We start from the raw sequence: 26,256 nt of genomic DNA, 5'->3' as shown, positions 1-26,256 counted from the left end.
TGTGTGTGGGGGTGGGGATTTATCAAACGTCACGAAGCCACCCCTGCTCAAAATGTTAGTTTCACAACTCTCGATTTGTCAGGGGTGTAAGCATTAGTCCAAACAGTTACAAAACGTTTCGTTTTGCAACTAAAACGACCGTTTTTATTTGACAAATTCAGCTAGGTCTCTACACGTTTCGTGCCTTTTAAGAAACGTTTATCAACAGAATAGTTGTAATAAATACACCCTAGGCCTCCTCCAGACTCGCGTTTTGGCGAATTCTCGAATACAGTGCTCTTTCTCCAGTCCTTATTCAAGGGCACGATACTTCTGAGATGTCCGCTGGCTCCGAAGAGTCATTTATGAATTTAACCGGACACATTGTGACACATTTGGTTTCCCTAACTTTATGAAGCAGTATCTAACGTTATTGATGTAATATACATTTCAGTCTCGGCATATGTGATTTGAATAGCAATCCGGATTAGTAGGATAATCTATGAATGACAATATGGATTCTGATGAAGTTCAACAAACAGGTTGGTGAAATTAAATGATAAATTGCCGTTTTTCTATGTAATATATATAAAAAAATCGCAGTTCATCTCAAGTGTCTTTTAAAATGTCTTCAGAGTTTGTAGGCGAATTCAACGAATGAAAGTCCTACCACTACAGATATTATAAAGGAGCTTCATTTAAGGAATGCACTTGTTGGTTGCCTAAACGTTGTTACAGTCTTACTCAGACAGCAAGTATGTCATTTTCTAATTAAAGGATTCCTTGTTTTTTAATGCCCAAATTGTATTTACTGTTTGATTTGTATTATTTCTGTAGATGGCAGCGCATTAGAAGAATCAACAAGTAGTCCTAATCAAAGGATGACAAGATATCAGATCCTCACATTGATGTCAATCGCATCTGTCAACTTCAGCTCAATGATTTGTTACTCTATACTGGGACCATTCTTCCCCCAAGAGGTATTGTGCAATAGCCTACCAATAATTGTACTTCCTCATTGAGTATGACATATTGTTACAGGTTTTGTTTTTTCCGATTTAAGTTTTGAGGTTGGACTTTAGCCGTATAGCTCGTTAGCACGTAGGGCGCACCGATTGGTGTCTTCTATGGTATATCGGATATCACACAATGTATTGTGCATCAGCCACCTACTAGGCGAGACGGAAAGAGGATTACCGATTGGTGTCACCTCGTTAGTCAGTATGTGTTACACCTGTGCTGGCCGAGGTGCTATTTCCGAGTGGCTGGCCCAGTGCACCTGTTGTCAAATCAAATTTTATTGGTCACATACACATGGTTAGCAGATGTTATAGCGAGTGTAGTGAAATGCTTGTGCTTCTAGTTCAGACCATGCAGTAATATCTAACAATTCCACAACAAATGGAATTGTTCATTGGATCAGCAATGTCAGAGCGGCATAGGCAAGATGCAATAGATCGTGTAGAATACAGTATACACATGATCAGTAATGCAAGATATGTAAAAATTATTAAAGTGGAATTAATAAATTGACTAGTATTCCATTTATTCATGGACGCAGGTAGCCTAGTGGTTAGAGCGTTGGGCCAGTAACTGTAAAGGTTGCTAGATCGAATCCCCGAGCTGACAAGGTACAAATCTGTTGTTCTGCCCCTGAACAAGGGCCCTAGGCTGTCATTTAAATAAGAATTTGTTCTTAACTGACTTGCCTAGTTAAATAAAGGTTAAATAATATATCTTTTTCAATTAAGTGGCCAATGATTTTAAGTCTGTATGTAGGTAGCAGCCTCTCTGTACTAGTGATGGTGATGGCAGTTGCCGTACCAGGCGGTGATACAGCCCGACAGGATGCTCTCAATTGTGCATCTGTAAAAGTTTGAGTGTTTTAGGTGACAAGCCACTTCTTAAGCCTCCTGAGGTTGAAGAGGCGCTGTTGCGCCGCCTTCACCACACTGTCTGTGTGGGTGGACCATTTCAGTTTGTCAGTGATATGTACGCTGACGAACTTACAACTTTCCACCTTCTCCACTACTGTCCTGTCAACGTGGATAGGGGGGTGCTCCCTCTGCTGTTTCCTGAAGTCCACCATCATCAGTTGTCTTGAGAGATGTGGAGGGTCAACACCTTTAGTTGGCGCTCCCTATTTGATTTCATTTTGTGCCACTTTTTTGGTTTGCTTCCTATCTTTAAGTTTGGTGTGGGGTTTTTCTTTTGTTTGCCTATTCTTGAGCAAATTTAGTAGGTGTTAATGGTGGGTGTCAGTTGTTGCTAGTCAACTTGCAGTGGACACCCCCATGAGTGTCTTTCAGAACCCCTCCTAAAACCTCTACCTGTTTTGTTTTGGTTGTCAGCGACTCTTTGTTAGTTCCCCCTTCTGTTTGAGTGACATTTATGGTTTTCTTGCTGGGGAACGTAACAATATACTAAACTGTGAGTTAATGTGGAGTTATTATGCAGAATCATGATTTCTTTATTCAGATTCTAGAATTGAAATATTACTAAATTAATGTTTAGCAGTACCGTAGTAAAGTACACTTAATTTTATTGGTTGGATGTAAGATACCAGTTCAGACTAGATGTCATGACTGACTTGTATTTGTATAATGTGTTGGACACGAGAAAAGTACCAAAGCATACAATGGATACTCAGTCACACATCAACTCATGCAAACATCAAAGTAGAAACTCGCTCCTGCAGGTTCATGCTCTACGACAGGGCTCTCCAACCCTGTTCCTGGAGAGCTAACCCTCCTGTAGGTTTTTGCTCCAACCCCAATTGTAACTAACCTGATTCAGCTAATTATTAGAATCAGGTGTGCTAGATTAGGGTTGGAGTGAACCTACAGGATGGTAGCTCTCCAGGAACAGGCTTGGAGTGAACCTATAGCACGGTAGCTCTCCAGGAACAGGCTTGGAGTGAACCTACAGCACGGTAGCTCTCCAGGAACAGGCTTGGAGTGAACCTACAGCACGGTAGCTCTCCAGGAACAGGCTTGGAGTGAACCTACAGCACGGTAGCTCTCCAGGAACAGGCTTGGAGTGAACCTACAGGATGGTAGCTCTCCAGGAACAGGCTTGGAGTGAACCTACAGGACGGTAGCTCTCCAGGAACAGGCTTGGAGTGAACCTACAGCACGGTAGCTCTCCAGGAACAGGCTTGGAGTGAACCTACAGCACGGTAGCTCTCCAGGAACAGGCTTGGAGTGAACCTACAGCACGGTAGCTCTCCAGGAACAGGCTTGGAGTGAACCTACAGCACGGTAGCTCTCCAGGAACAGGGTTGGCGTGAACCTACAGGACGGTAGCTCTCCAGGAACAGGGTTGGAAAGCCCTGCTCTACAACAGAGTATAACAGAAAGTGGCCCAGGTCCTAATCCAGGCACTTCTCCTGTCTGGACTACTGCAGCTCTCTGTTGGCTGGGCTCCCCGCTTGTGCCATCAAACCCCTGCAATTTATCCAGAACGCTGCAGCCCGCCTGGTGTTCAACCTTCCTAAGTCACCCCACTTCTCCGCACGCTCCACTGGCTTCCAGTCGAAGTTCGTAGCCACTACAAGACTATGGTGCTTGCTATGGAGTAGCAAGAGGAACTACCTTCAGGCTATGCTCAAAGCCTACAGCCCAACCTGAGCTCTTTATTCTGCCACCTCTGGTCTCTTGGTACCCCCAACCCTTCTTGGAGGTCAACTCCCACTCAGCCCAGTCAAAGCTCTTTTCTGTCCTGGCACCCCAATGGTGGAATGAGCTTCCCCCTGATGCTAGGACAGCAGAGTCCCTGCCCATCTTTTCTGAAAACATCTGAAATCCTACCTCTTCAAAGAGCATCTTAATACCCACCCTCTGGCTAGAAGCTCGTTGCAGGTTTTGAAAATCTTTTATTTTAATTTTTGTACTGTTTAAAACATTTTTTTTTTATCTTATCTTCTGCTGTCACAGAAGCCTTTTTTTTTTTTTAGGACCTTTATCTTTTTAACCACAGATCATAGAAATGTGCTGTTTTCACATATGTAGACTGGAGAATGAATATGAGGTTGACAATTCCTGGAATTTCACTTTTAGGATGATAGTTGATCTAATTGCTAAAGATGATCTTTATGCTTTTGGGAAACTCAACCTATAGATGAGTGAACGTTGCTGACCTAAACAAACACTGAGTCAAGACTGTTATAAAGTTAACTGTTGTGACTGTTTTCCAAAGTATTTTGTGAAGCACATGCCTTCTCTTTCCAAAAGGAAAACAACATCTTGTACACAATCATAACTGAAGCTTTTTGGTGTTTTGCAGTATCTGTATGTTTGATATTGTAATTTATTGATAGATACAGGAGCTTTACTCTATGTATATTGTCTCTATACAGGCTGTGAAAAAAGGAGCCAGTCAGACTGTCATTGGCCTTATATTTGGCTGCTATGCTCTGTGTAATCTGATGGGCTCCTTAGTACTGGGTAAATATGTAAGTATTTGGAATAACTAGGCTATAGTGCCTTCAGAAAGTATGCATACCCCTTGACTTCTTCCACATTTTGTTTTTACAGCCTGAATTCAAAATAGATTACATGTTTTTCTCTCACCCATCTACACACAATACCCATAATGAGAAAGTGAAAACATGTTTTTAGAAATGTTAGCATATATCTCATTTAAATAATTATTCACACCCCTGAGTCAGTACATGTTAGAATCACCTTTAGCAATGATTACAGCTGTGAGGGTTTCTGGGTAAGTCTAATAAGATCTTTGTGCACCTGGATTGTACAATATTTGCAAATTGTTCATTTTTAAATTCTTCAAGCTCTGTCAAGTTGGTTGTTGATAATTGTTAAACAGCCATTTTCAAGTCTTGACATAGATTTTCAAGTTGATTTAAGTCAAAACTGTAACTAGGCCACTCAGGAACATTCAATATGATCTTGGTAAGCAACTCCAGTGTAACTCCAAGTCAATCACACTTCTGTGAAATCAAACTGTCCACTTAGGAAGCAACACTGATTGACAATACATTTCACATGCTGTTGTGCAAATGGAATAGACAACAGGTGGAAATTATAGGCAATTAGCAAGACACCCCCAATAAAGGAGTGGTTCGGCAGGTGGTGACCACAGACCACTTCTCAGTTCCTATGCTTCCTGGCTGATGTTTTGGTCACTTTTGAATGCTGGCGGTGCTTTCACTCTAGTGGTAGCATGAGACAAAGTCTACAACCCACACAAGTGGCTCAGGTAGTGCAGCACATCCAGGATGGCACATCAATGCGAGCTGTGGCAAGAAGGTTTGCTGTGTCTGTCAGCGTAGTGTCCAGAGCATGGAGGCGCTACCAGGAGACAGGCCAGTACATCAGGAGACGTGGAGGAGGCCGTAGGAGGACAACAACCCAGCAGCAGGACCGCTACCTCCGCCTTTGTGCAAGGAGGAGCAGGAGAAGCACTGCCAGAGCCCTGCAAAATGACCTCCAGCAGGCCACAAATGTGTATGTGTCTGCTCAAACGGTCAGAAACAGACTCCATGAGGGTGGTATGAGGGCCCGACGTCCACAGGTGGGGGTTGTGCTTACAGCCCAACACCGTGCAGGACGTTTGGCATTTGCCAGAGAACACCAAGATTGGCAAATTCGCCAGTGGCGCCCTGTGCTCTTCACAGATGAAAGCAGGTTCACACTGAGCACGTGACAGACGTGACAGTCTGGAGAAGCCATGGAGAACATTCTGCTGCCTGCAACATCCTCCAGCATGACCGGTTTGGCGGTGGGTCAGTCATGGTGTGGGTCTGGCATTTCTTTGGGGGGCCGCACAGCCCTCCATGTGCTCACCAGAGGTAGCCTGACTGCCATTAGGTACCGAGATGAGATCCTCAGACCCCTTGTGAGACCATATGCTGGTGCGGTTGGCCCTGGGTTCCTCCTAATGCAAGACAATGCTAGACCTCATGTGGCTGGAGTGTGTCAGCAGTTCCTGCAAGAGGAAGGCATTGATGCTATGGACTGGCCCGCCCATTCCCCAGACCTGAATCCAATTGAGCACATCTGGGACATCATGTCTCGCTCCATCCACCAACGCCACGTCGCACCACAGACTGTCCAGGAGTTGGCGGATGCTTTAGTCCAGGTCTGGGAGGAGATCCCTCAGGAGACCATCCGCCACCTCATCAGGAGCATGCCCAGGCGTTGTAGGGAGGTCATACAGGCATGTGGAGGCCACACACACTACTGAGCCTCATTTTGACTTGTTTTAAGGACATTACATCAAAGTTGGATCAGCCTGTAGTGTGGTTTTCCGCTTTAATTTTGAGTGTGACTCCAAATCCAGACCTCCATGGGTTGATCAATTGGATTTCCATTGATTCTTTTTGTGTGATTTTGTTGTCAGCACATTCAACTATGTAAAGAAAAAAGTATTTAATAAGATTATTTCTTTCCTTCAGATCTAGGATGTGTTATTTAAGTGTTCCCTTTTATTTTTTTGAGCAGTATATTTGGTTTTGTGTTTTAGGTTATTGTCCTGCTGAAAGAAGAATTTTCCTCCCAGCACCCACGATAAACCACAATTTAAAAAAAATCTTAATATTATAAAATATATTTTCCCCAAACATAACACTGTATTCAGGACATGATGTATTTTTTGCAGTTTTCCTTTTGTGCCTTACTGCTATCAGGTTACATGTTTTGGAATATCTTTGTTTCTGTACAGGCTTCATTCTTTTCACTCTGTCATTTAGGTTAGTATTGTGAAGTAACTACAATGTCGATCCATCCTTTTCTCTTATCACAGTCATTAAATTCTGTAACTGGTTTAAAGTCACCATTGGCCTCATGGTGAAACCCCTGAGCGGTTTCTTTCCTCTCTGGCAACTGAGTTAGGAAGGACGCCTGTATCTTTGTAGTAACTGGGTGTATTGATACACCATCCAAAGTGAAATGAATAACTTCACCATGGCCTCCTGAGTGGTTGAGCGGTCTAAGGCACTGCATCACAGTGCTTGACGCGTCACTACAGACCCGGGTTTGATCTCAAGCTGTGACCGGGAATCCCATAGGGCGGCACACAATTGGCCCAGCGTCATCTGGGTTAGGGGAGGGTTTAGCCGGAGGCTTTTACTTGGCTTATCAAGCTCACATTGGTACGGCTGGGTTCCGGGTTAAACGGGTGGGTGTTAAGAAGCGCTGTTTGGCGGGTCACGTTTCGGAGGACGCATGACTCAACCTTCATCTCTACCGAGCCCGTTGGGGAGTTGCAGCAATGAGACAAGATCACAATTGGATATCACGAAATTGGGGAGAAAAAGGGGGGTAATATACAAACCAAAAAAACTTCACCATGCTCAAATACCAATAGGTGCCCATCTGCGAGGCATTAGAAAACCTCCCTGGTCTTTGTGGTTGAACCTGTGTTTGAAATTCACTGCTCGACTGCAGGACTTCACAGATAATTGTATGTGCGGAGTACAGATGAGGTAGTCATTCACAAATCATGTTAAACACTTATTGCACACATTTCTTTCTGCTGAACTTTAGGTTTGCCTTAACAAAGGGGTTGAATACTTATTGACTCAAGACATTTCAGCTTTTCATTTTAAAATAATTTGTCAATTTCCACTTTGACGTTATGGGGTATTGTGTTTAGGCCAGTGAGACACATTCTCAATTTTAATCATTTTAAATTCAGGCTGTAACACAACAAAATGTGGAATAAGTCAAGGGGTGTGAATACTTTCACCCTGTTCCCTATGTACTTCTGATTAGGTACCATAGGGCTCTGGTCAAAAGTGATGCACTTCATAGGGAACAGGGTGGCATTCGGGATGCATACAACATTTAGTGATCAGACTACTCTGCTTGCAATATGACTTTTCACACACACAACACCTGCTTATCTCTCCTTTCAGATTGTTCAGATCGGGGCAAAGTTCATGCTAATTTCAGGCTTATTTGTGTCGTCAGTGTGCACCATTCTCTTTGGGTGAGTGAGATTTGATAGTGTTCTGCAAGCATCTCATACTGTCTATTGTGATTAATGGCAGATGACTACTTAAATAAGTTAGTTATCCATCAACAGATTCCAGGAAAAGTGCTCATGAGAACACATTTTTTTTCTTTTATATTTTAAGTGCCCTCCTACAATTTTTACTCAACATGGACAAATACATATTTTCATTTAATTATTTCCTGTTCTTGTTTTACAGCTTACTCGACAAAGTTCCTGACGGAGCTACTTTTATTATTCTGTGCTTTATCATAAGGTCTGTTGACGCTGTGGGCTTCAGTGCTGCAATGACCTCTTCTTTTGCAGTTTCAGCAAAAGTTTTCCCAAACAATATAGCAACTGTTCTGGTGAGTTTAGTCAGCCAACCCTTGTGTAAGAGTCTATATGTTATGTGGTGGAATTAAACACCATGTTCAAACAAAAAAACATTATGGTTGAGGTTAAAATGTTTTGTATCCCAAGAGTTTGGCACCATTTGTCTGTCTGAAAGCATCCTTAGCAATGAGCATTGTAATTAGTTCCTCTATTTGGTCATAATAATAATATGATGATTCAATTGGACTCTATTCTATTTGGAACTGGAACCCATACAAACAAAATTTTAAGGCAGATCCTTCTACTTTGTAAATATAAGTCTGTGGGTACGAGGTAAAACTGAATGTGCACATTTACTTAGTTTAATATTGTGTTGTCTTGTTAGGGTAGTCTGGAGATATTTACAGGGCTGGGTCTTATACTGGGACCACCAATAGGTGGATGGCTGTATCAGTCGTTTGGATACGAAGTTCCTTTCATGGCTCTGGGATGCTTCCTATTTCTCATGGTCCCCTTCAACATGTACATCTTACCAAGCTTTGGTAATGGTTTATTTATGGTTTATGAACTTTTAACTAATAGTCAGACGTCTATAATGTATTTCTAAATACCTTATGTCCCCCACTTTTAAAGAAAAGTGTTAACTTGTGTATAGTTTTACCTAAATGTTTAAGTTTTCTGAGTCTAAAAGATGCATGTTGAGACCAGATGTTTTCTCTTTGTCATTATGAAATGATTCCTGTGATGATATTTCTTGTTGTATTATTCTGCTTGTTCCTCTGTTCAGCTGCTGATCCTAGCAAGGACTCCTTCTTCAGGCTGTTCACGCATCTGAAGATAGTCCTCATATGCTTTGCCATATTCACACTGAGTTCGGGACTCGGCTTTTTAGATGCGACCTTGTCCATATATGCCATTGATACGGTAAAGCAAAGCATACACAAGGGTTGAGGTGAATTCCATTTCAGTTTACTTCCTAAATTGACTGAACTGAAATACTCCAACCCTGGTATACTTGAAAGCCTCATATTTGAGAATGTATTTGTCACATTTCAAAATACGATTATGTCCAGTAGGATGGATCTCGGTAACTTAATGTTTCCGTTTTTGTTCCTCCATGTAGTTTGACCTGTCTCCAGGTTATGTGGGTCTTCTCTTGCTTGGTCTGTCGTTGCCTTACTGTCTAGCCTCACCTCTGCTTGGTATCATCAGTGACAGGTTTCCTGTGAGTACAGTCAACCCAACACTACACCATACAACACTATAATATACTATAATACACTACATTGTTGGTTAAGTGCTTGTAAGTAAGCATCCCTGTTTTCAGCACATAAAATTTGATTTGATTTACACTATACTACATTATACTATTCAACATTATACTAATCAACACTATACTACATTATACTATACAATGCTACACTATACACATTACACTACACAACGCTATACTATACAATGCTACATTATACTATACAACGCTACATTATACTATACATCACTACATTATACTATACATCACTACACTACATTATAATATATAACACTATGCTACATTATACTACACTATACAACACTATACTACATTATACCATACTACACTATACGACACTATGCTACATTATAGTATACTATAGTATACATTATAGTATACAACACTATACTACATTATACTATACACTATACAATGCTACATTATACTAAACAACGCTATGCTACATTATACTATGCTACATTATACTATACAACGCTGTTATACTACACTATCTACATTATACACCATTACACTATACAACCCTATACTATACAACACTATGCTACATTATACTATACAACACTATACCGCACTATACTACACAACACTAGACTATTATACTGTACAACACTGTGCTATAAAACACTATGCTGCTTAATATATTACACCACTATGCTAAAAAGCAATATGCTACATTATACTATACAACACTATAGAACATGGTAGTATACAACATTGTAGTATACAACACAATGCTACATTGTAGTATACAACACAATGCTACATTGTAGTATACAACACTATGCTACATTGTAGTATACAACACTATGCTACATTGTAGTATACAACACTATGCTACATTGTAGTATACAACACTATACTATTCTACATTGTACTATACACCATTATACTATGCAACACTATACAATACAACACCATACTACACTATATGACATTATATTACACAACACTGTGCTACTCTATTCTACATTATACTATACAACTGCATACTATACAACATGATGCTACATTGTACAACACAATGCTACATTATAGTATACAACACTATACTACAGTATACTATCCAGCACTATACTACATTGTACTATACACCATTATACTATACAACACTATACTACATGATAATATACAACAGCACTACATTATACTATACAACACTACATTATACAAGACTGTGCTTTACTACACTATACTACAACACTATACTACATTATACAACACTATGCTATACTATACTACATTATACTATACTACATTGTATATTATACTATACAACACTACATTATACAAGACACTATACAACACTACAAGACTGTGCTATGTTATACTATACAACACACTATACTATACTACACTAATATCAAATCAAAATGTATTTATAAAGCCCTTCTTACATCAGCTGATATCTCAAAGTGCTGTACAGAAACCCAGCCTAAAACCCCAAGCAGCAAGCAATGCAGGTGTAGAAGCACGGTGGCTAGGAAAAACTCCCTAGAAAGGCCAGAACCTAGGAAGAAACCTAAAGAGGAACGAGGCTATGAGGGGTGGCCAGTCCTCTTCTGGCTGTGCCTGGTGGAGATTATAACAGAACATGGCCAAGATGTTCAAATGTTCATAGATGACCAGCAGGGTCTAATAATAATAATTATTATTATTATTATTATTATTATTATTATAATAATAATTATTATTATTATTATTATTATTATTATTATTATAATAATAATCATCATCATCAGTGGTAATATACAATACTATGCTACATTATAATATACAACACTACGCTACACTACACTATAAAACACTACACAACACTATGCAACACAACAATATAGTATACAACAAGACTGTGCTATACTACACACCACTTCACAACACACTATACAACATACTATGCACTATATAATACTATAATATGAAACACTATACAACACTACACAACAATATACACTACAATACTATAAACCCCAATACCAGACTACATAATACTACACTTAAATGATAATGCCCGAGAAGCCGGTGTTTGGAGGATATATTGGCGCAGGTGTTGTTTGGCCCGAGAAGTCCAGTGCCGAGAAACCGTGCCAACATATCCTCCAAACACCGACTTCAATGGCATTATCACTTTTATTCAACTGGTTACCAGCATATTCAAATAGTGATTGACATATTTTCATTAAATGTTATTTTGATGAATTTATTCATCCTTCCACAAGATATAGTCCCGACACACATCTAGGGTTGCTATCCAAGCCGGCTGGTCTTTTGTTCTATCGGTTCGGTTGCCAGTCGTTCAGTCCTTTTGTTCTGTATCTATGGACAGAACTTTCATTCTAAATGTTACATTGCCATACTGGCTGGCAACATTCTTATCCCTTGCTTGCTAGCTTGCCAACTAACTTAGTCACGTCAAACACCGCAGTCAGAATAACAGCAAAGTAGCTGCATTTGCATTTGTTTAAGCTGTTTTCTAGTGACATTTATTTGGATACATCCATAATAATGACCTAATGAGGCGCGATTTTACCTGACATAGAAAATGTGCTCTCTCGTTAGGACACTGTTGTTCAGAGGAGCTAGCCAACAACACAGCTAACACAATCACTTCAAACTGAAGCTGGAAAGACTGCAAACTAGCTGCACTTCGTTTGGTTGTACCTTTTTTTTTCAATTGACATTTCTTTATTTATATCCATAAAAATGAGGCCAGCTGATTCATGATTTTGACTGGCTGAGAAACGCTGCCTGCCTGTCTGTCTCGTCCCGACACATTCATTACTATGTGACAACTGGAGATCAAATTTGAATATTGAAACAATCTTGGAGAGACAGACAGCAACGTTTATACAAATATCCTGTTAAACTAAATGTTAGTCTAAAAGAAATGTGAGAATGTCTAGATGCTTTTTATAGTTGAGAGCAAGTTTATAAATTGCCTGGCTGGGCTGATGAGACAGTGGATTGCGCAGTCAGATGGAACAGAGTAAATAGGTATTTTAACATAATAGATTTAGCCGGTGGTAACTTGTGGAATAGACACTGGCTGGAATGTGGCTTTAACTAATCGGCATTCAGGATTAGACCCAACCGTTGTATAATATACTATATTCAACACCAACCAATACCAGTAGTGTATTGTAGTCACAACTTCTCTTTTATACATATACAATAATGTGATTTTACCTTCTGGTTATGTTTGCAGTCCACGAGGCCGTGGTTCATGGTGCTAGGAGGCTTGTTTACAGCAACTGGCTTCTGGTTCTTAGGTCCTGTCCCCATTCTGCAGATAAAGAGGTCAGCATTTGTTATTGTCAGTGTGAATGTACTACTTGTCCTGCTATTATTGCTAACTAGAAGCCAATATGATACAATTTTTGTCTCTAGTCAGCTGTGGCTGGTGGTTTTCATGCTGGGTATTATAGGATTCTCTCTTAGCATGACTGCCATCCCTACCTTCCCTGAAATACTCGACTGTGCATAGTGAGTTGACCATTTACATACACCATGGCACTTGCGCACATATACAAATATACTCTATTTACAATGTCCATTTTCACTTAGAAAAACATATAATCATGCACGAGGTACAGAATACAAAATAATATTGATAATTTTCCAATGGCAGTGAAAATGGATTTGAGGAGGGGCTGAGCACTCTTGGACTGGTGTCTGGATTGTTTGGAGCAGTGTGGTCCTTTGGGTGTGTACTTGCAGTCTTTCTTATATTAAGTCTCTGAGGCACAATTTGAGAGTTGGAGTTCAGAGATATGAATTCTTAACAAAGGTGTGTTTTATTTGTTCAGGATGTTTTGTGGTCCAACGCTCGGTGGCTTCATCACACAACAGCTGAGCTTTGAGTGGGCTGCTTCTGTTCAAGGAGGCCTGGACTTTCTAGCCGTATGTATTATAATAATTTTATATAGTGCTTTTCATTACAACAAGAGTCTCCAGACACTTTAAAAAACAAATAAAGCAGAGATATGGTTCTGGCAGTTCTTGGACTATGATCTCCCACAGCTTCAGATGAATGGTTCTGGCAGTTCTTGGACCATGATCTCCCACAGCTTCAGATGAATGGTTGAGGCAGTTCTTGGACCATGATCTCCCACAGCTTCAGATGAATGGTTGAGTCAGTTCAGAAGGGCAGATATGAATCCTATTAGGCACACTTCAATACTGTCAGTCCTGCCTCGACACTCCTGACTGCTGTCTCCTGACCCCTAGAAACGGGGAACTCAAATGTCTTTGCTAAATTGCTCACTTGGACATAAACACATTATTTCTGCTAGTTAGTAAGATTGAGGTCACATGGATAATATTTTTTTTTTTTTTAATTTTTTCAATGTGCTGTCTGCATATGACTAATGTTTCCTCTTTTCCTCAGGCTTTTTTTCTTGGTGTATATTTTCTCTGTCAAAGAACACGACAAGAAAGGTAATGATTCCATATTAGATTTTGTTTATTTACATAAACAAGTAAAACATTTATATTGAGAGAGCCATTTGAAAAGAGTAACAGGTTTGGAGAAATGTGTATTTGTGCCTGAATTTTTTTATTTGTTGGGATCTGAAGGGCTCCTCAAATCCAGAACGAAAGACCTTCCGATGAAGCTACCCATCTTCTGACCTGAACAACGATCATCTACCAGCAACAATAATTTATATTTTCTGCTGTGAGAAACTGGTCAAATTAAGATCCTACACCTGTATATGTACATATGTGCTAAACGTGGAATGTAACTTGTATTAAAATATACAACCTAAGAGGATGATACTACACAAGTTATCATTTGTTGTCATAGCATTAGCAATCATAACAGAAGCAGTTAAGTTTGCATAATGCCAATACCATATAAGACCTGTATATATAATTACTTGAACTGTCAAGGACCTCAACAAGCCATGGTAAAGCTTTGGAACTACTTGAATTAGCTTTTAACAAACTATTTTAAAACACCATGTACTTCGGAACAGGTGAATGTTTACTTGACGATAATCAAAGTGCATTTATACATATCAGTTGGCTATGTTAATATGCTTCTCATTCTCCAATCTTCACAACACCTGACATGGGTTATGTCTGAACAGTTAACCTCCTTTATGGCTATGTAGATTGACCAATGACCATATCGGTGACGGCAAGAAAAAAATATATATTTTCAAATGGACCAATCAAGCAAGTATTGTATGTCCATTTATTAAGTGATGTAAAATGCAGTTCATTCAAGGACACTAATATTTGAATATGTAACTAAATGTAAGCCTAGTCCTTTGTTGTAGTTACATGCCAACTATTTCCAAACCATTGCTTTCGGAAGAATGTTTTGAAATAATTTTTACTTGACAACGCAAAGGGCGTTTTAACAGTATCTGTACCGATATTGAAATGCAGTACTATGTAAATGCCTTTCATTCGCCAATCTCTACGACATGGATGATGTCTGAACAGTGGCGTCAGAACTCCATACATGGAGTGATTTCAGTGCCAACATTCAATATTTTTTTTATTTGTAATGCACCAATGTAATCATTCATAAAGGGCCCAATTTCCGATATTACGCCTTTCAAATGCACTTCTCAGTAGTTGATATTCAGGCTTACTTCATGAAGATGGTAAAAGGCTTTGCAGGAGTGGTTCCCTTGAGTGTGCTGAATAAATGTAATTCAACCGCTGACAAACTTCCCACTTGCTGGCCAACAGATTTTTGGTGGAATTTATATTCAATAGGGTTTTCAGTACATTTATCTTAAGCCTTCCATTTAAATATGGTGTACCTTTTTAATTAGAATTTTGTGGACAGACTATAGAGTACATGGATCAATGAAAGAATGCCATCTACAGTGCATTCAGACCCCTACTTCCACATTTTACGTTACAGCCTTATTCAAAAATTGATTAAATAGTTTTTCCCCCCCTCATCTATACCCCATAATGACAAAGCAAAAACTGGTTTTTATACATTTTTGCAAATTTATTAAAAATACAAAACTGAAATAACATTTGCCCAAGTATTCAGAAGCTTTACTCAGCACTTTGTTGAAGAACCTTTGGCAGCATTTACAGCTTTGAGTCTTCTTGGGTATGATGCTACAAGCTTGGAACAACACCTGTATTTGGGGAGTTTCTCCCATTCTTCTCTGCAGATCCTGTCAAGCTCTGTCAGCTTGGATGGGGAGCGTCACTGCACAGCTATTTTCGGGTACCTCCAGAGTTGTTCGATCTGGTTCAAGTCCGGGCTCTGGCTGGGCCACTCAAGGACATTCAGAGACTTGTCCCGAAGCCACTCCTGCATTGCTTTGGCTGTGTGCTTAGGGTCATTGTCCTGTTGGAAGGTGAACCTTTGCCCCAGTCTGAGGTCCTGAGCAGCCTGGAGCAGGTTTTCATCAAGGATCTCTCTGTACTTTGCTCCATTCATCTTTCCCTCAAACCTGACTAGTCTAACAGTCCCTGCTGCTGAAAAACATCCCCACATCATGATGATGCTGCCACCAACATGCTTCACCGTAGGGATGGTGCCAGGTTTCCTCCAGACATGATGCTTGACATTCAGGCCAAAGAGTTCGATCTTGGTTTCATCAGACCAGAGAAACTTGTTTCTCATGGTCTGAGAGTCCTTTAGGTGCCTTTTGGCAAACTCCAAGCGGGCTGTCATGCTTTTTGCTGAGGAGTGGCTTCCGTCTGGCCACTTTACCATAAAGGCCTGATGGAGTGATGCAGAGATGGTTGTCCTGGAAGGTTCTCTCATCTCCACAGAGGAACTCTGGAGCCATGTCAGAGTGACCATCGGGTTTTTGGTCACCTCCCTGACCAGGCCGTTTTCCCCCCGATTGCTCAGTTTGGCCGGGCGGCCAGCATCTTTGTGGTTCCAAACTTCTTCTATTTAAAAATGATGGAGGCCACTGTGTTCTTGGTGACCTTCAATGCTGCAGAATTTTGTTTGCACCTGTACCCAGACCTGTGCCTCTACACAATCCTGTCTTGGAGCGCTATGGACAATTCCTTCGACCTCATGGCTTGGTATTTGCTTTGACATGCACTATCAACTGTGGGGCCTTTATATAGACAGGTATGTGCCTTTCCAAATCATGTCTAATCAATTGAATTTACCACAGGTGTAGTCCAAGTTGTAGAAAAATCTCAAGGATGATCAATGGAAACAGGATGCACCTGAGCTCAATTTCGAGTCTCATAGCGAAGGGTCTGAATACATAATACATTGGTAAAATGTTCAAAAAAACTGTTTTTGCTTTGTCGTTTATTGGGTATTGTGTGTAGATGAGGAAAGAAATGTATTATCAATTTTAGAATAAGACTAATGTAACAAAATGTGGAAAAAGACTACTTTCCGAAAGCACTGTATGCATCTTCCTCTCCGTTTCAGCGCCAACTGGTAGATTTAAAAATACTCTGATCTTGTAGATTATTTAGGAAAATGTTAGGAAAGTATGCATGAATCATAAAAAAATAATTTGTTTGGAGAGCCTTTATGCACGAAATATATTGATTAATAAAAAATAGTGGTTTGATTCAAATCCATATAATATTGGAAGGTGGAGAGAAAAGTGTTCAATAGGGGTTGAACAATAGTCCTATAAATCTACCCTAATTCTCACCAATCATGGAACTGTATGGCAACGTTCCAGTCGTTGTGAACCGTTAGCCAGGTTCCAGGTTTAACCTGCTATGTGGTGGTCTGAGTTCCATAATGATTCAAAATGGGCTACATGTCCTAAATTACTACACAACGTTAGCCTAATATAATCCACTAATGCTAGTGAACCTCAGGAACAATGACACAGACGTGACAGAGGAACGAAAGGTAACTGGAATGATGAAAAAGGTTAGCTTCAAATTTGAAGAAAACTAACACTAAAGTGACAGTTTAAAATATATGTGGGTCTCACTGACCGTGGCTCTCGATAGTGGCTAATATTTAACATGATACAAATTGTAAAATAAAACCTGAGAAAAGCCTGGGCATAGGCTAGAATTAAAACATTCTAAAGTGCATACATATTTCACTGTGGAAAAGGGTCCGCAATACATGTCACGTCGATATGATTTTCAATTCACTTCCTTATGGCTGGTTTCACATTCTTCTCAAGGGATCATAAGGAAAAATTATCCAAAACAGTTGTTATGTGTATTTACAATCCCCTTCTCCAAACTGATTACTCATTTACCTAGCTCTTATATATTTAGAAATTACAATCACATTTTATTTGCCACACATGTTTAACAGATGTTATTGCAGGTGAAGCGAAATGCTTGTGTTTCTAGCTCCAACAGTGCAGTAATATCTAACAATTCACAACAATACACACAACCTAAAAGTAAAATAACGGAATTAAGGAATATATAAATATTAGGATGAGCAATGTCAGAGTGGCACAGTAGAATAGAGTACAGTATATACATAGGAGATGAGTAAAGCAACAATATGTAAACATTATTAGAGTGACTAGTGTTCCATTATTAAAGTGGCCAGTGGTTTCAAGTCTATGTATATGGGGCCGCAGTGTCTAAGGTGCAGGGTTACGTTACCGGGTGGAAGCCTCTTAGTGATGGCTATTTAACAGTGATAGTCTCTCTGTCCCAGCTTTGATTCACCTGCACTGACCTCGCCGACTGGATTATATCGGGGTGAACAGGCAATGGCTCGGGTGGTTGTTGTCCTTGATGATCTTTTTGGCCTCCTGTGACATCGGGTGCTGTAGGTGTCCTAGTGTAGGCACCTGAGTGGCACAACAGTCTAAGGCATTGCAGCTCAGTGCTAAAGGCGTCACTACAGACACCCTGGTTCGAATCCAGGCTGTATCACAACCAGCTGGGATTGGGAGTCCCACAGGGCGGCGTACAATTGGCCCATCGTCGTCCGGGTTTGGCCGGTGTAGGACGTCTTTGTAAATAAGAATTTGTTCTTAGATGACTTGCCTAGTTAAATAAAGGTTAAATTATAATAATTAGAGGGCAGGTAGTTTGGCCACGGGGATGCGCTGGGCAGACTGCACCACACTCTGGAGAGCCCTGCGATTGCGGGCAGTGCAGTAGGCATACCAGGCGGTGATACAGCCCGACAGGATGCTCTCAATTGTGCATCTGTAAAAGTTTGTGAGGGTTTGAGGTGCCAAGCCAAATTTCTTCAGCCTCCTGAGGTTGAAGAGGCACTGTTGTGATGTGTATACCAAGGAACTTGTTGGTAATCAGGCCTACTACTGTTGTGTCGTCTGCAAACTTGATGATTGAGTTGGAGGCGTGTGTGGCCACGCAGTCATGGGTGAACAGGGAGTACAGGAGAGGGCTGAGCACGCACCCTTGTGGAGCCCCTGTGTTGAAAATCAGCGAAGTGGAGGTGTTGTTTCCTACCTTCACCACCTGGGGGGTGGCCCGTCAGGAACTCCAGGACCCAGTTGCACAGGGCGGGGTTCAGACCCAAGGCCCTGAGCTTAATGATGGGCTTGGAGGGTACTATGGTGTTGAATGCTCAGCTACAGTATAGTCAATGAACAGCATTCTTACATAGGTATTCCTCTTGTCCAAATGGGATAGGGCAGTGTGATGGCGATTGCATTGTCTGTGGATCTTTTGGGGCGGTAAGCAAACTGAAGTGGGTCTAGGGTGTCAGGTAAGGTAAGGTAGAGGTGATATGATCCTTAACTAGCCTCTCAAAGCACTTCATGATGACAGAAGTGAGTTCTACGGGGCGATACCTTTGCTTTCTTGGGTACAGGAACAATGGTGGACATCTTGAAGAAAGTGGGGACAGCAGACTGGGATAGGGAGAGATTGAATATGTCAGTAAACACTCCAGCCAGCTGGTCTGCGCATGCTCTGAGGACGCGACTATGGATGCCATCTGAGCCGGCGGCCTTGCGAGGGTTAACACTCTTAAATATCTTACTCAGGTCGGCCACAGAGAAGCCAACATGAGTAAGACATTTAAGCGTGTTAACCCTCGCAAGGCTGCCGGCCCAGACGGCATCCCTAGCCGCACATGGAGAATGCTGCTATTTCCCAAAAATTCACGGAGATAATTTTTCCACTTTCCAGGTTCACTTGACCTCATTCATGGTTTCCTTGTACATAAAGGTGGTGGAATTATGAGGTTATTAAGTGAAGGTCAGAATAGGGTTTATCTGTAGACACACCTCTGCCACTCCTTAATTTCTAAGATCCCCACCTGAACGAATAGAGGGTGAATAACATGCTATTCTCATAATTAAATTCAAGGTCAGAATATGCATAGGGAGAGATGCATAAGAAGGGAATAAAGTTCCCTTTACACGTACTTAATTCAGGTCGGAATCTGCGCCAAATTGAACTTGTATTTCATTATTTGAAACTGAATTGAATGAATATTGCATTCAGTTTTAAAATGACATTTATATATTCCGTTTCAATTGCATTCATTGTCTGTGTATTAAGTTTACAAACCATAATTTCACATTTTTTTGTTGGTGTAATTTTTACCCCTTTTTCGTGATATCCAATTGGTAGTTACAGTCTTGTCCCATCGCTGCAACTCCCGTACGTGCTCGCGAGAGGCGCATGTTGAGAGCCATGCGTCCTGACCCTGCCAAGCCTGCACTGATTCTTGATACACTGCTCGCTTAACCCGGAAGACAGCTGCAGTTGTACGGTGTCGGAGGAAACACCGTACAACTGGCGACCGAAGTCAGCGTGCATGCGCCCAGTCTGCCACAATAAGTCGCTAGAGTGCAATGGGGCAAGGATATCCGCGCTTCTTAACACCTGCTTGCTTAACCCGGAACCCAGCCGCACCAATGTGTCGGAAGAAACACCATCCAACTAGGAGTCGCTAGAGCTCAATGAGCCTGGTAAAACCCCCCGGCCAAACCCTCCAATAACCCCGACCGGGCCGGGCCAATTGTGCGCCGCCTCATGGTAGTGGCCGGCTGCGACAGCCTGGGATCGAACCCGGGTGCGTAGTGACGCCTCTAGCACGGGAGGCCCCTCATAATTTCAAGTTTACCAAAGTTTCATATTTTTAACTTCTCAGGTGCATTCAGATTCTGTTTTCAAATTCAGTGCTTTAAATTCAGATTCAAAACAAAATGCTGGTACTTTGCCAGGCAGGAAAGGTAGAGGAGAACAGATAGAATCAAACTCTCTGTGGTAAACAGAAGCTACAGTAGAGGCACCAATGGAGCAGTTTCTGGCGGTTTTCTGAAGCTAATGTGGCATGTTCAATTTGGCTCTAGTATTTGAACCGTTTGGGCTTTAAGCTATTATGACCACATTCCCAAGAAAGCGAAGACTCATTAGAAGGGGTGTGACAAAAAAAATGGCCCCCCTATAAGAATATAGTTGAATAGCCCTGTGTAGCAGAGCCTAGGAGAGGCCAGTACCACAGACAAGAGCTAGGAGGGGTTTTAAGGTACAGAGGCTCAATTCAAACTTGAGTTTTTATTGCATGTTCAAAACAGAAATGCTCAAGAACAAGAACTCTGTGCCCCATCCACGGGACGGTTGAGCTAATGCAATTAGCATGAGGTTGTAAGTAACAAGAACATTTTTCAGGACATAGACATATCTTATATTGGCAGAAAGCTTAAATTCTTGTTAATCTAACTGCACAGTCCAATTTACAGTAGCTATTACAGTGAAAGAATACCATGCTATTGTTTGAGGAGAGTGCACCGTTTTGAGCATGAAAAGTTATTAATAAACAAATTAGGCACATTTGGGCAGTCTTCATACAAAACTCTGAACAGAAATGCAATGGTTCATTGGATCAGTCTAAAACGTTGCACATACACTGCCATCTAGTGGCCAAAATCTAAATTGCAGCTGGGCTGGAATAATACATGATGGCCTTACTTTTGCATTTCAAAGATGATGGTACAAAAAAATACAAAAGAATGGTTGGTTTTTTTCTTTGTATTATCTTTTACCAGATATATTGTGTGTTATTCTCCTACATTCCTTTCACATTTACACAAACTTCAAAGTGTTTCCTTTCAAATGGTACCAAGAATATTCATATCCTTGCTTCAGGGCCTGAGCTACAGGCAGTTAGATTTGGGTATGTCATTTTAGGCAAAAATTGAAAAAAAGGGGCGGATCCTTAAGCTCTGTAACAAAAAGTCCTTTATTGAAACAAAAACAATGCGGCACCCCACCTCTGTTTTGGTAAAACGCTGATGGATGGGCCTGGATAAATGTAAACACTCTCAGATTTATAGACAGATCTATGGATGCAAGGACTGATCATCCATATACAATGTTTGTTTACGATTACATTGTTTACAAACAATGGGGTAAAACAAGCATTATTTTGGGAATTTTTGGTAGATGGGTAAAAATATATTCCTTTGAGCATGGTGAAGTTATTAATTACACTTTGGCTGGTGTATCCAAAGCGGGGGGCGGCAGGTAGCCTAGTGGTTAGAGAGTTGGGCCAGTAACTGAAACGTTGCTAATCCCTGAGCTGATAAGGTAAAACTGTCATTCTGCCACTGTCATTGTAAATAAGAATTTGTTCTTAACTGACTTGCCTAGTTAAATAAAAATAAAATCAATACACCCAGTCACTACAAAGAGGAAGGAAACTGCTCAGGGATTTCACCATGAGGCCAATGGTGACTTTAAAACAAGTTCAGTCTGCTTTCCAACAGGCACTGGGAGACAAATGTACCTTTCAGCAGGACAATAACCTAAAACACAATGCCAAATATACACTGGAGTTGCTTACCAAGATGACATTGAATGTTCCTGAGTGACCTAGTACAGTTTTGTCTTAAATTGGCTTGAAAATGTATGGCAAGACTTGAGAGAGTTGTCCTGGTTCACCTTCCAACAGGACAACGACCCTAAACACACAGCCAAGACAATGCAGGAGTGACTCCGGGACAAGAATGAAAGAAGCTCCACAAATACAGGTTTGCCAAGCTTGTAGCATCACACCCAAGAAGACTCGAGGATGTAATCACTGCCAAAGGTGCTTCAACAAAGTATTGAGTAAAGGGTCTGAATACTTATGTAAATGTGATATTTCAGTTTTTTTTATTTTTATAAATTAGCAAACATTTGTAAAAACCTGTTTTTGCTTTGTCATTATGGGGTATTGTGTATAGATTGATGAGGGGGGAAAAAATGATTTAATACATTTTAGAATAAGGCGTCTGAATACTTTCCGAAGGCACTGTATGCAAACATCATTTAAAACATATTTGTGAAAAAGCAATATGTTTAAGCTTTACAGGATAGTTTCCTTTATAAACATACTTGTTATCTTCTGTTCACAGAGGAATTTAGCGTTAAATGAGTGTACTCTTCACCATAGATCCATGGGTCTAGGTATCAGGCTCGAAGGCGCTATTGGACTGCCCTGTCCTGGGGCTGGGGGGCAGGGGTTTGCTGTCTGCAGCCTTGGTTTTCCTCTTGGTAGATGATGATTCTGGGACATCAGGGTCAGAGGATGTGGCTGGTGGTGGGGATGACGGAGCTCTGAACTTCTTCACTAACTTTTTTGTTTTCTTCTTCACTCTTTTAGATACACAGAAAACAGCCCAAAATGTTGAAAGTGATTGAACAATTACTAAAACCATTTACACTATGTATTTAACCTTAATTATCTAGAATAACGTATAAGCTATTATGTATCTAGTGTAACATACTAAGCTATAACGTATCTAGTAAGTACATTTTCTTCCCATTTTCTCACTATGTGGTTAGAAGATGTGCACACAATACATTTAAACAACAGGATGATATCAGGACTGCTGTGACCTATGAGGACTGTTGCTGTGAAGAAGAGGACTGATGGACTGTTGCTGTGACTTATGAGGACTGTTATGAGGACTGTTGCTGTGAGGGAGGGACTGTTGCTGTGAGGAAGAGGGGGACTGTTGCTGTGAGGAAGAGGGCTGTTGCTGTGCGGAAGAGGGCTGTTGCTGTGCGGAAGAGGGCTGTTGCTGTGAGGAAGAGGACTGATGGACTGTTGCTGTGACTTATGAGGACTGTTATGAGGACTGTTGCTGTGAGGGAGGGACTGTTGCTGTGAGGAAGAGGGGGACTGTTGCTGTGAGGAAGAGGGGGACTGTTGCTGTGAGGAAGAGGGCTGTTGCTGTGCGGAAGAGGGCTGTTGCTGTGCGGAAGAGGACTGTTGCTGTGAGGAAGAGGACTGTTGCTGTGAGGAAGAGGGCTGTTGCTGTGAGGAAGAGGGCTGTTGCTGTGAGGAAGAGGACTTACTTGGTGGCAGCAGGCTGCTCAGGGTCTGTGTCCAGCTCAGAAATGAACTTGAGTTCACCAGAGACAACAGTAGCAGACACCTGTGAGTGGAGGGACAGGAAATAAGAAGAGAGGGGACAAGGAAATGATTAGTCCAGTAATTCATATAACCTTTGTTACCTGATGGAGAGGAACAAGACAACACACAGAAGTGAAGACTGTATTGGTGGAGGGGATGTCTGGGTAAAAAATTATCACCGTGCTACATCACAATCAGGAGACCCTTTAGCTACGTCACACAACGATCGCTGAAACAGAACCCACTGTCTCCTTACCTTAGTAGGCGTCAACCTCTCATCTGATAGGTCAGTCTGTTCAGACAGGGCAGACTGTGGCTCTAGGGCATGAGACAGCTCCTCCTTGTAATTCCCTGGGATTGTGAGATGAAAAGTGTCTGCTGAGTGCATATACATTTTTGAATGTAGAACAGATATAACACTCTACTTACGCTCTTCCACAACATAGGTAGCTGGGAGGTATCCATGCTGTCCGTTAGCCAGCAGGCCAAACCACCTGTTGTCTTTGTAGAGCACACGGATGGCGTCACCACACGGTACAGTTAACTCATCTGACCGGTGGGCACCGTAGTCATACAAACAGACAACCTGACAGAGAGAGAACAAATTTAAAAGGATTTAAGAATTATTGACCATGGTGGTAAAATAACTGATTATATTAAATTTGTCATATTTGATTTTTGGGCACAGTATGTTCTTGTAATAAAAACATCAACTTACCGTTTGATGAACTGGTACCAAAGAATCTGCTTCTACTCTAATGGCTGTAGACAGATGATCAGATAAGCTCTGAAGGAAGAAAGGGAGCTTTTATAGACTTCAATTACATATTAAACTTCGTGCATTACTGTCTCTTTCAAATAGATAAATATTCAGTCCACAAGACTACAAAGAAGTTACCCAATAAAATACACATGAAAGGAAGCAAAGAGAAAAGCATGAATGGCTGCCAAATATAACATTATAATAATGCCTTACTGTCTGTAGCCTGCGAGATGGAGCTCTTCTTAGACGCTCGCCCACTGGGCTGAAACCAGCTGCAAACAGAGAACAAAAAGTGAAAAAAGTAATGCCATTTTAATATATTAAATCTTAGATAAAACTCAAAGCATACATAAATCGTAGAGGTGTGAACACCTACGGCAACAGACACAAGTGAAGACAAGGAGAGGCCCATCTTGGTCTTTATGTACAGTGTACATGCTGCTCTGTAAGGTCCTGAACAGGTCTGGTGAGTCTGGAAATGTTCTGTTTTGTTCATTCTTCCCCTTGTTGTTGGAATGTCTGGCCAAAGCTCTAATTCTGCAAGAATGGGTCTTAAGCTCATTTGGTTAAACTGACCCTAATTGTTACAAGTTATTGACGACACAGTAGTTCACAGAGCTGCTTAGATTCATAGACCTGTAGCAGTACAATCTGTCTCTTCCGCTTCATCTGCATTGACATGGAAACACTTGACAGTTGAAAACAATATTGTGGAAGCTCCTCTTTAGGCTGGCTTCCACCTGTTCAGTATTTTCAGATCAAGGATCAGTGCAATGGAGGCCAGGAGGTGAGGAGTGGACAGATCTTTTTAGAGAAAGGGCCTGTCTGGAGCCACTCACGGTTCTGGGAGGTGAGGGTTGACTGGGGGATGAGCTGACCTCCAAGGGAACCAGACAGCTGCAGTTTGGAATGTGGTGGCAGGAGGGACGGAGAAGGCAGGGTCGAGTTCAGGTCCATCTGGAAGAATAAAAATAAGAATAATTTAATTGTCCATTTCCTTGTAATATATTTAATAAAACATCAAAATGCAGTACTGAACAAATTCTGTTTGGTGTAAATGCATGAAGTGTGGTGTCAACATACACTACATGACCAAGAGTATGTGGACACCTGCTCGTCGAACATCTCATTCCAAAATCCCTAATGTACATGTCCTCTTGCTGTTGTGCACCGGGGCCTCCCACTTCTCTTTCTATTCTGGTTAGAGCCAGTATGCGCAGTTCTGTGAAGGGAGTAGTACACAGCGCTGTACGAGATCTTCAGTTTCTTGGCAATTTCTCACATGGAATAGTCTTAATTTCTCAGAACAAGAATAGACTGACGAGTTTGTGAAGAAAGTGCTTTGTTTCTGGCCATTTTGAGCCTGTCATCGAACCCACAAATGCTGATGCTCCAGATACTCAACTAGTCTAAAGGCCAGTTTTATTGCTTCTTTAATCAGGACAACAGTTTTCAGCTGTGCTAACATAATTTCAAAAGGGTTTTCTAACAATCAATTAGCCTTTTAAAATGATAAACTTGGATTAGCTAACACAACGTGCCATTGGAACACAGGAGTGATGGTTGCTGATAATGGGCCTCTGTACACCTATGTAGATATTTCATTAAAAAAATCACCTGTTTCCAGCTACAATAGTCATTTACAACATTAACAATGTCTACACTGTATTTCTG

At 41.1% G+C, this 26,256-nt stretch overlaps 2 protein-coding genes across 4 annotated transcripts; one reads left to right on the top strand and one right to left on the bottom strand.

Annotated features, from left to right (window-relative positions):
* Positions 1-24: 24 nt before the first annotated feature.
* Positions 25-14,310, top strand: LOC106611325 (MFS-type transporter SLC18B1). 3 transcript variants are annotated; one of them, XM_014211410.3, is made up of 14 exons: positions 26-521; positions 817-959; positions 4,337-4,432; positions 7,859-7,932; positions 8,156-8,303; positions 8,657-8,813; positions 9,059-9,195; positions 9,395-9,496; positions 12,750-12,841; positions 12,932-13,027; positions 13,173-13,247; positions 13,351-13,444; positions 13,932-13,981; positions 14,120-14,310. In XM_014211410.3, the coding sequence occupies exons 1-14, from the start codon at positions 482-484 to the stop codon at positions 14,175-14,177; spliced, it is 1,362 nt and encodes a 453-aa protein (XP_014066885.1). In that variant the 5' UTR covers positions 26-481; the 3' UTR covers positions 14,178-14,310. The 3 variants fall into 3 exon arrangements, with proteins under 3 accessions (XP_014066884.1, XP_045579615.1, XP_014066885.1); XM_014211409.2 differs by having other exon boundaries at positions 25-521; positions 12,750-13,027; XM_045723659.1 differs by lacking the exon at positions 4,337-4,432 and having other exon boundaries at positions 25-521; positions 12,750-13,027.
* A 7,371-nt stretch (positions 14,311-21,681) lies between these two features.
* Positions 21,682-24,859, bottom strand: LOC106611326 (uncharacterized). Its single transcript, XM_082955768.1, has 5 exons — positions 24,796-24,859; positions 24,538-24,606; positions 24,076-24,405; positions 23,762-23,841; positions 21,682-23,056 (listed from the first exon to the last, which is right to left on the bottom strand). The coding sequence occupies exons 3-5, from the start codon at positions 24,211-24,213 to the stop codon at positions 22,864-22,866; spliced, it is 411 nt and encodes a 136-aa protein (XP_082811894.1). The 5' UTR covers positions 24,214-24,405; positions 24,538-24,606; positions 24,796-24,859; the 3' UTR covers positions 21,682-22,863.
* Between the last annotated feature and the right edge of the window lie 1,397 nt (positions 24,860-26,256).

Source organism: Salmo salar, chromosome 09, assembly GCF_965601325.2.
Source record: "Salmo salar chromosome 09, fSalSal1, whole genome shotgun sequence".
Taxonomy (NCBI): domain Eukaryota; kingdom Metazoa; phylum Chordata; class Actinopteri; order Salmoniformes; family Salmonidae; genus Salmo; species Salmo salar.
This window is presented reverse-complemented; position numbering and strand designations above follow the sequence as displayed.

Excerpts from the sequence above, each read along its gene's own strand:
- LOC106611325 (XM_014211409.2), top strand. The coding sequence starts at position 482 with ATGAATGACAATATGGATTCTGATGAAGTTCAACAAACAG. Across the intron at positions 960-4,336 it reads GACCATTCTTCCCCCAAGAG|GCTGTGAAAAAAGGAGCCAG; the intron begins GTATTGTGCAAT and ends GTCTCTATACAG. Across the intron at positions 8,814-9,058 it reads GTACATCTTACCAAGCTTTG|CTGCTGATCCTAGCAAGGAC; the intron begins GTAATGGTTTAT and ends TCCTCTGTTCAG.
- LOC106611326 (XM_082955768.1), bottom strand. The coding sequence starts at position 24,213 with ATGTATATGCACTCAGCAGACACTTTTCATCTCACAATCCCAGGGAAT. Across the intron at positions 23,842-24,075 it reads AGAGGTTGACGCCTACTAAG|GTGTCTGCTACTGTTGTCTC; the intron begins GTAAGGAGACAG and ends CTCCACTCACAG. Across the intron at positions 23,057-23,761 it reads GAGCAGCCTGCTGCCACCAA|AGTGAAGAAGAAAACAAAAA; the intron begins GTAAGTCCTCTT and ends TGTATCTAAAAG.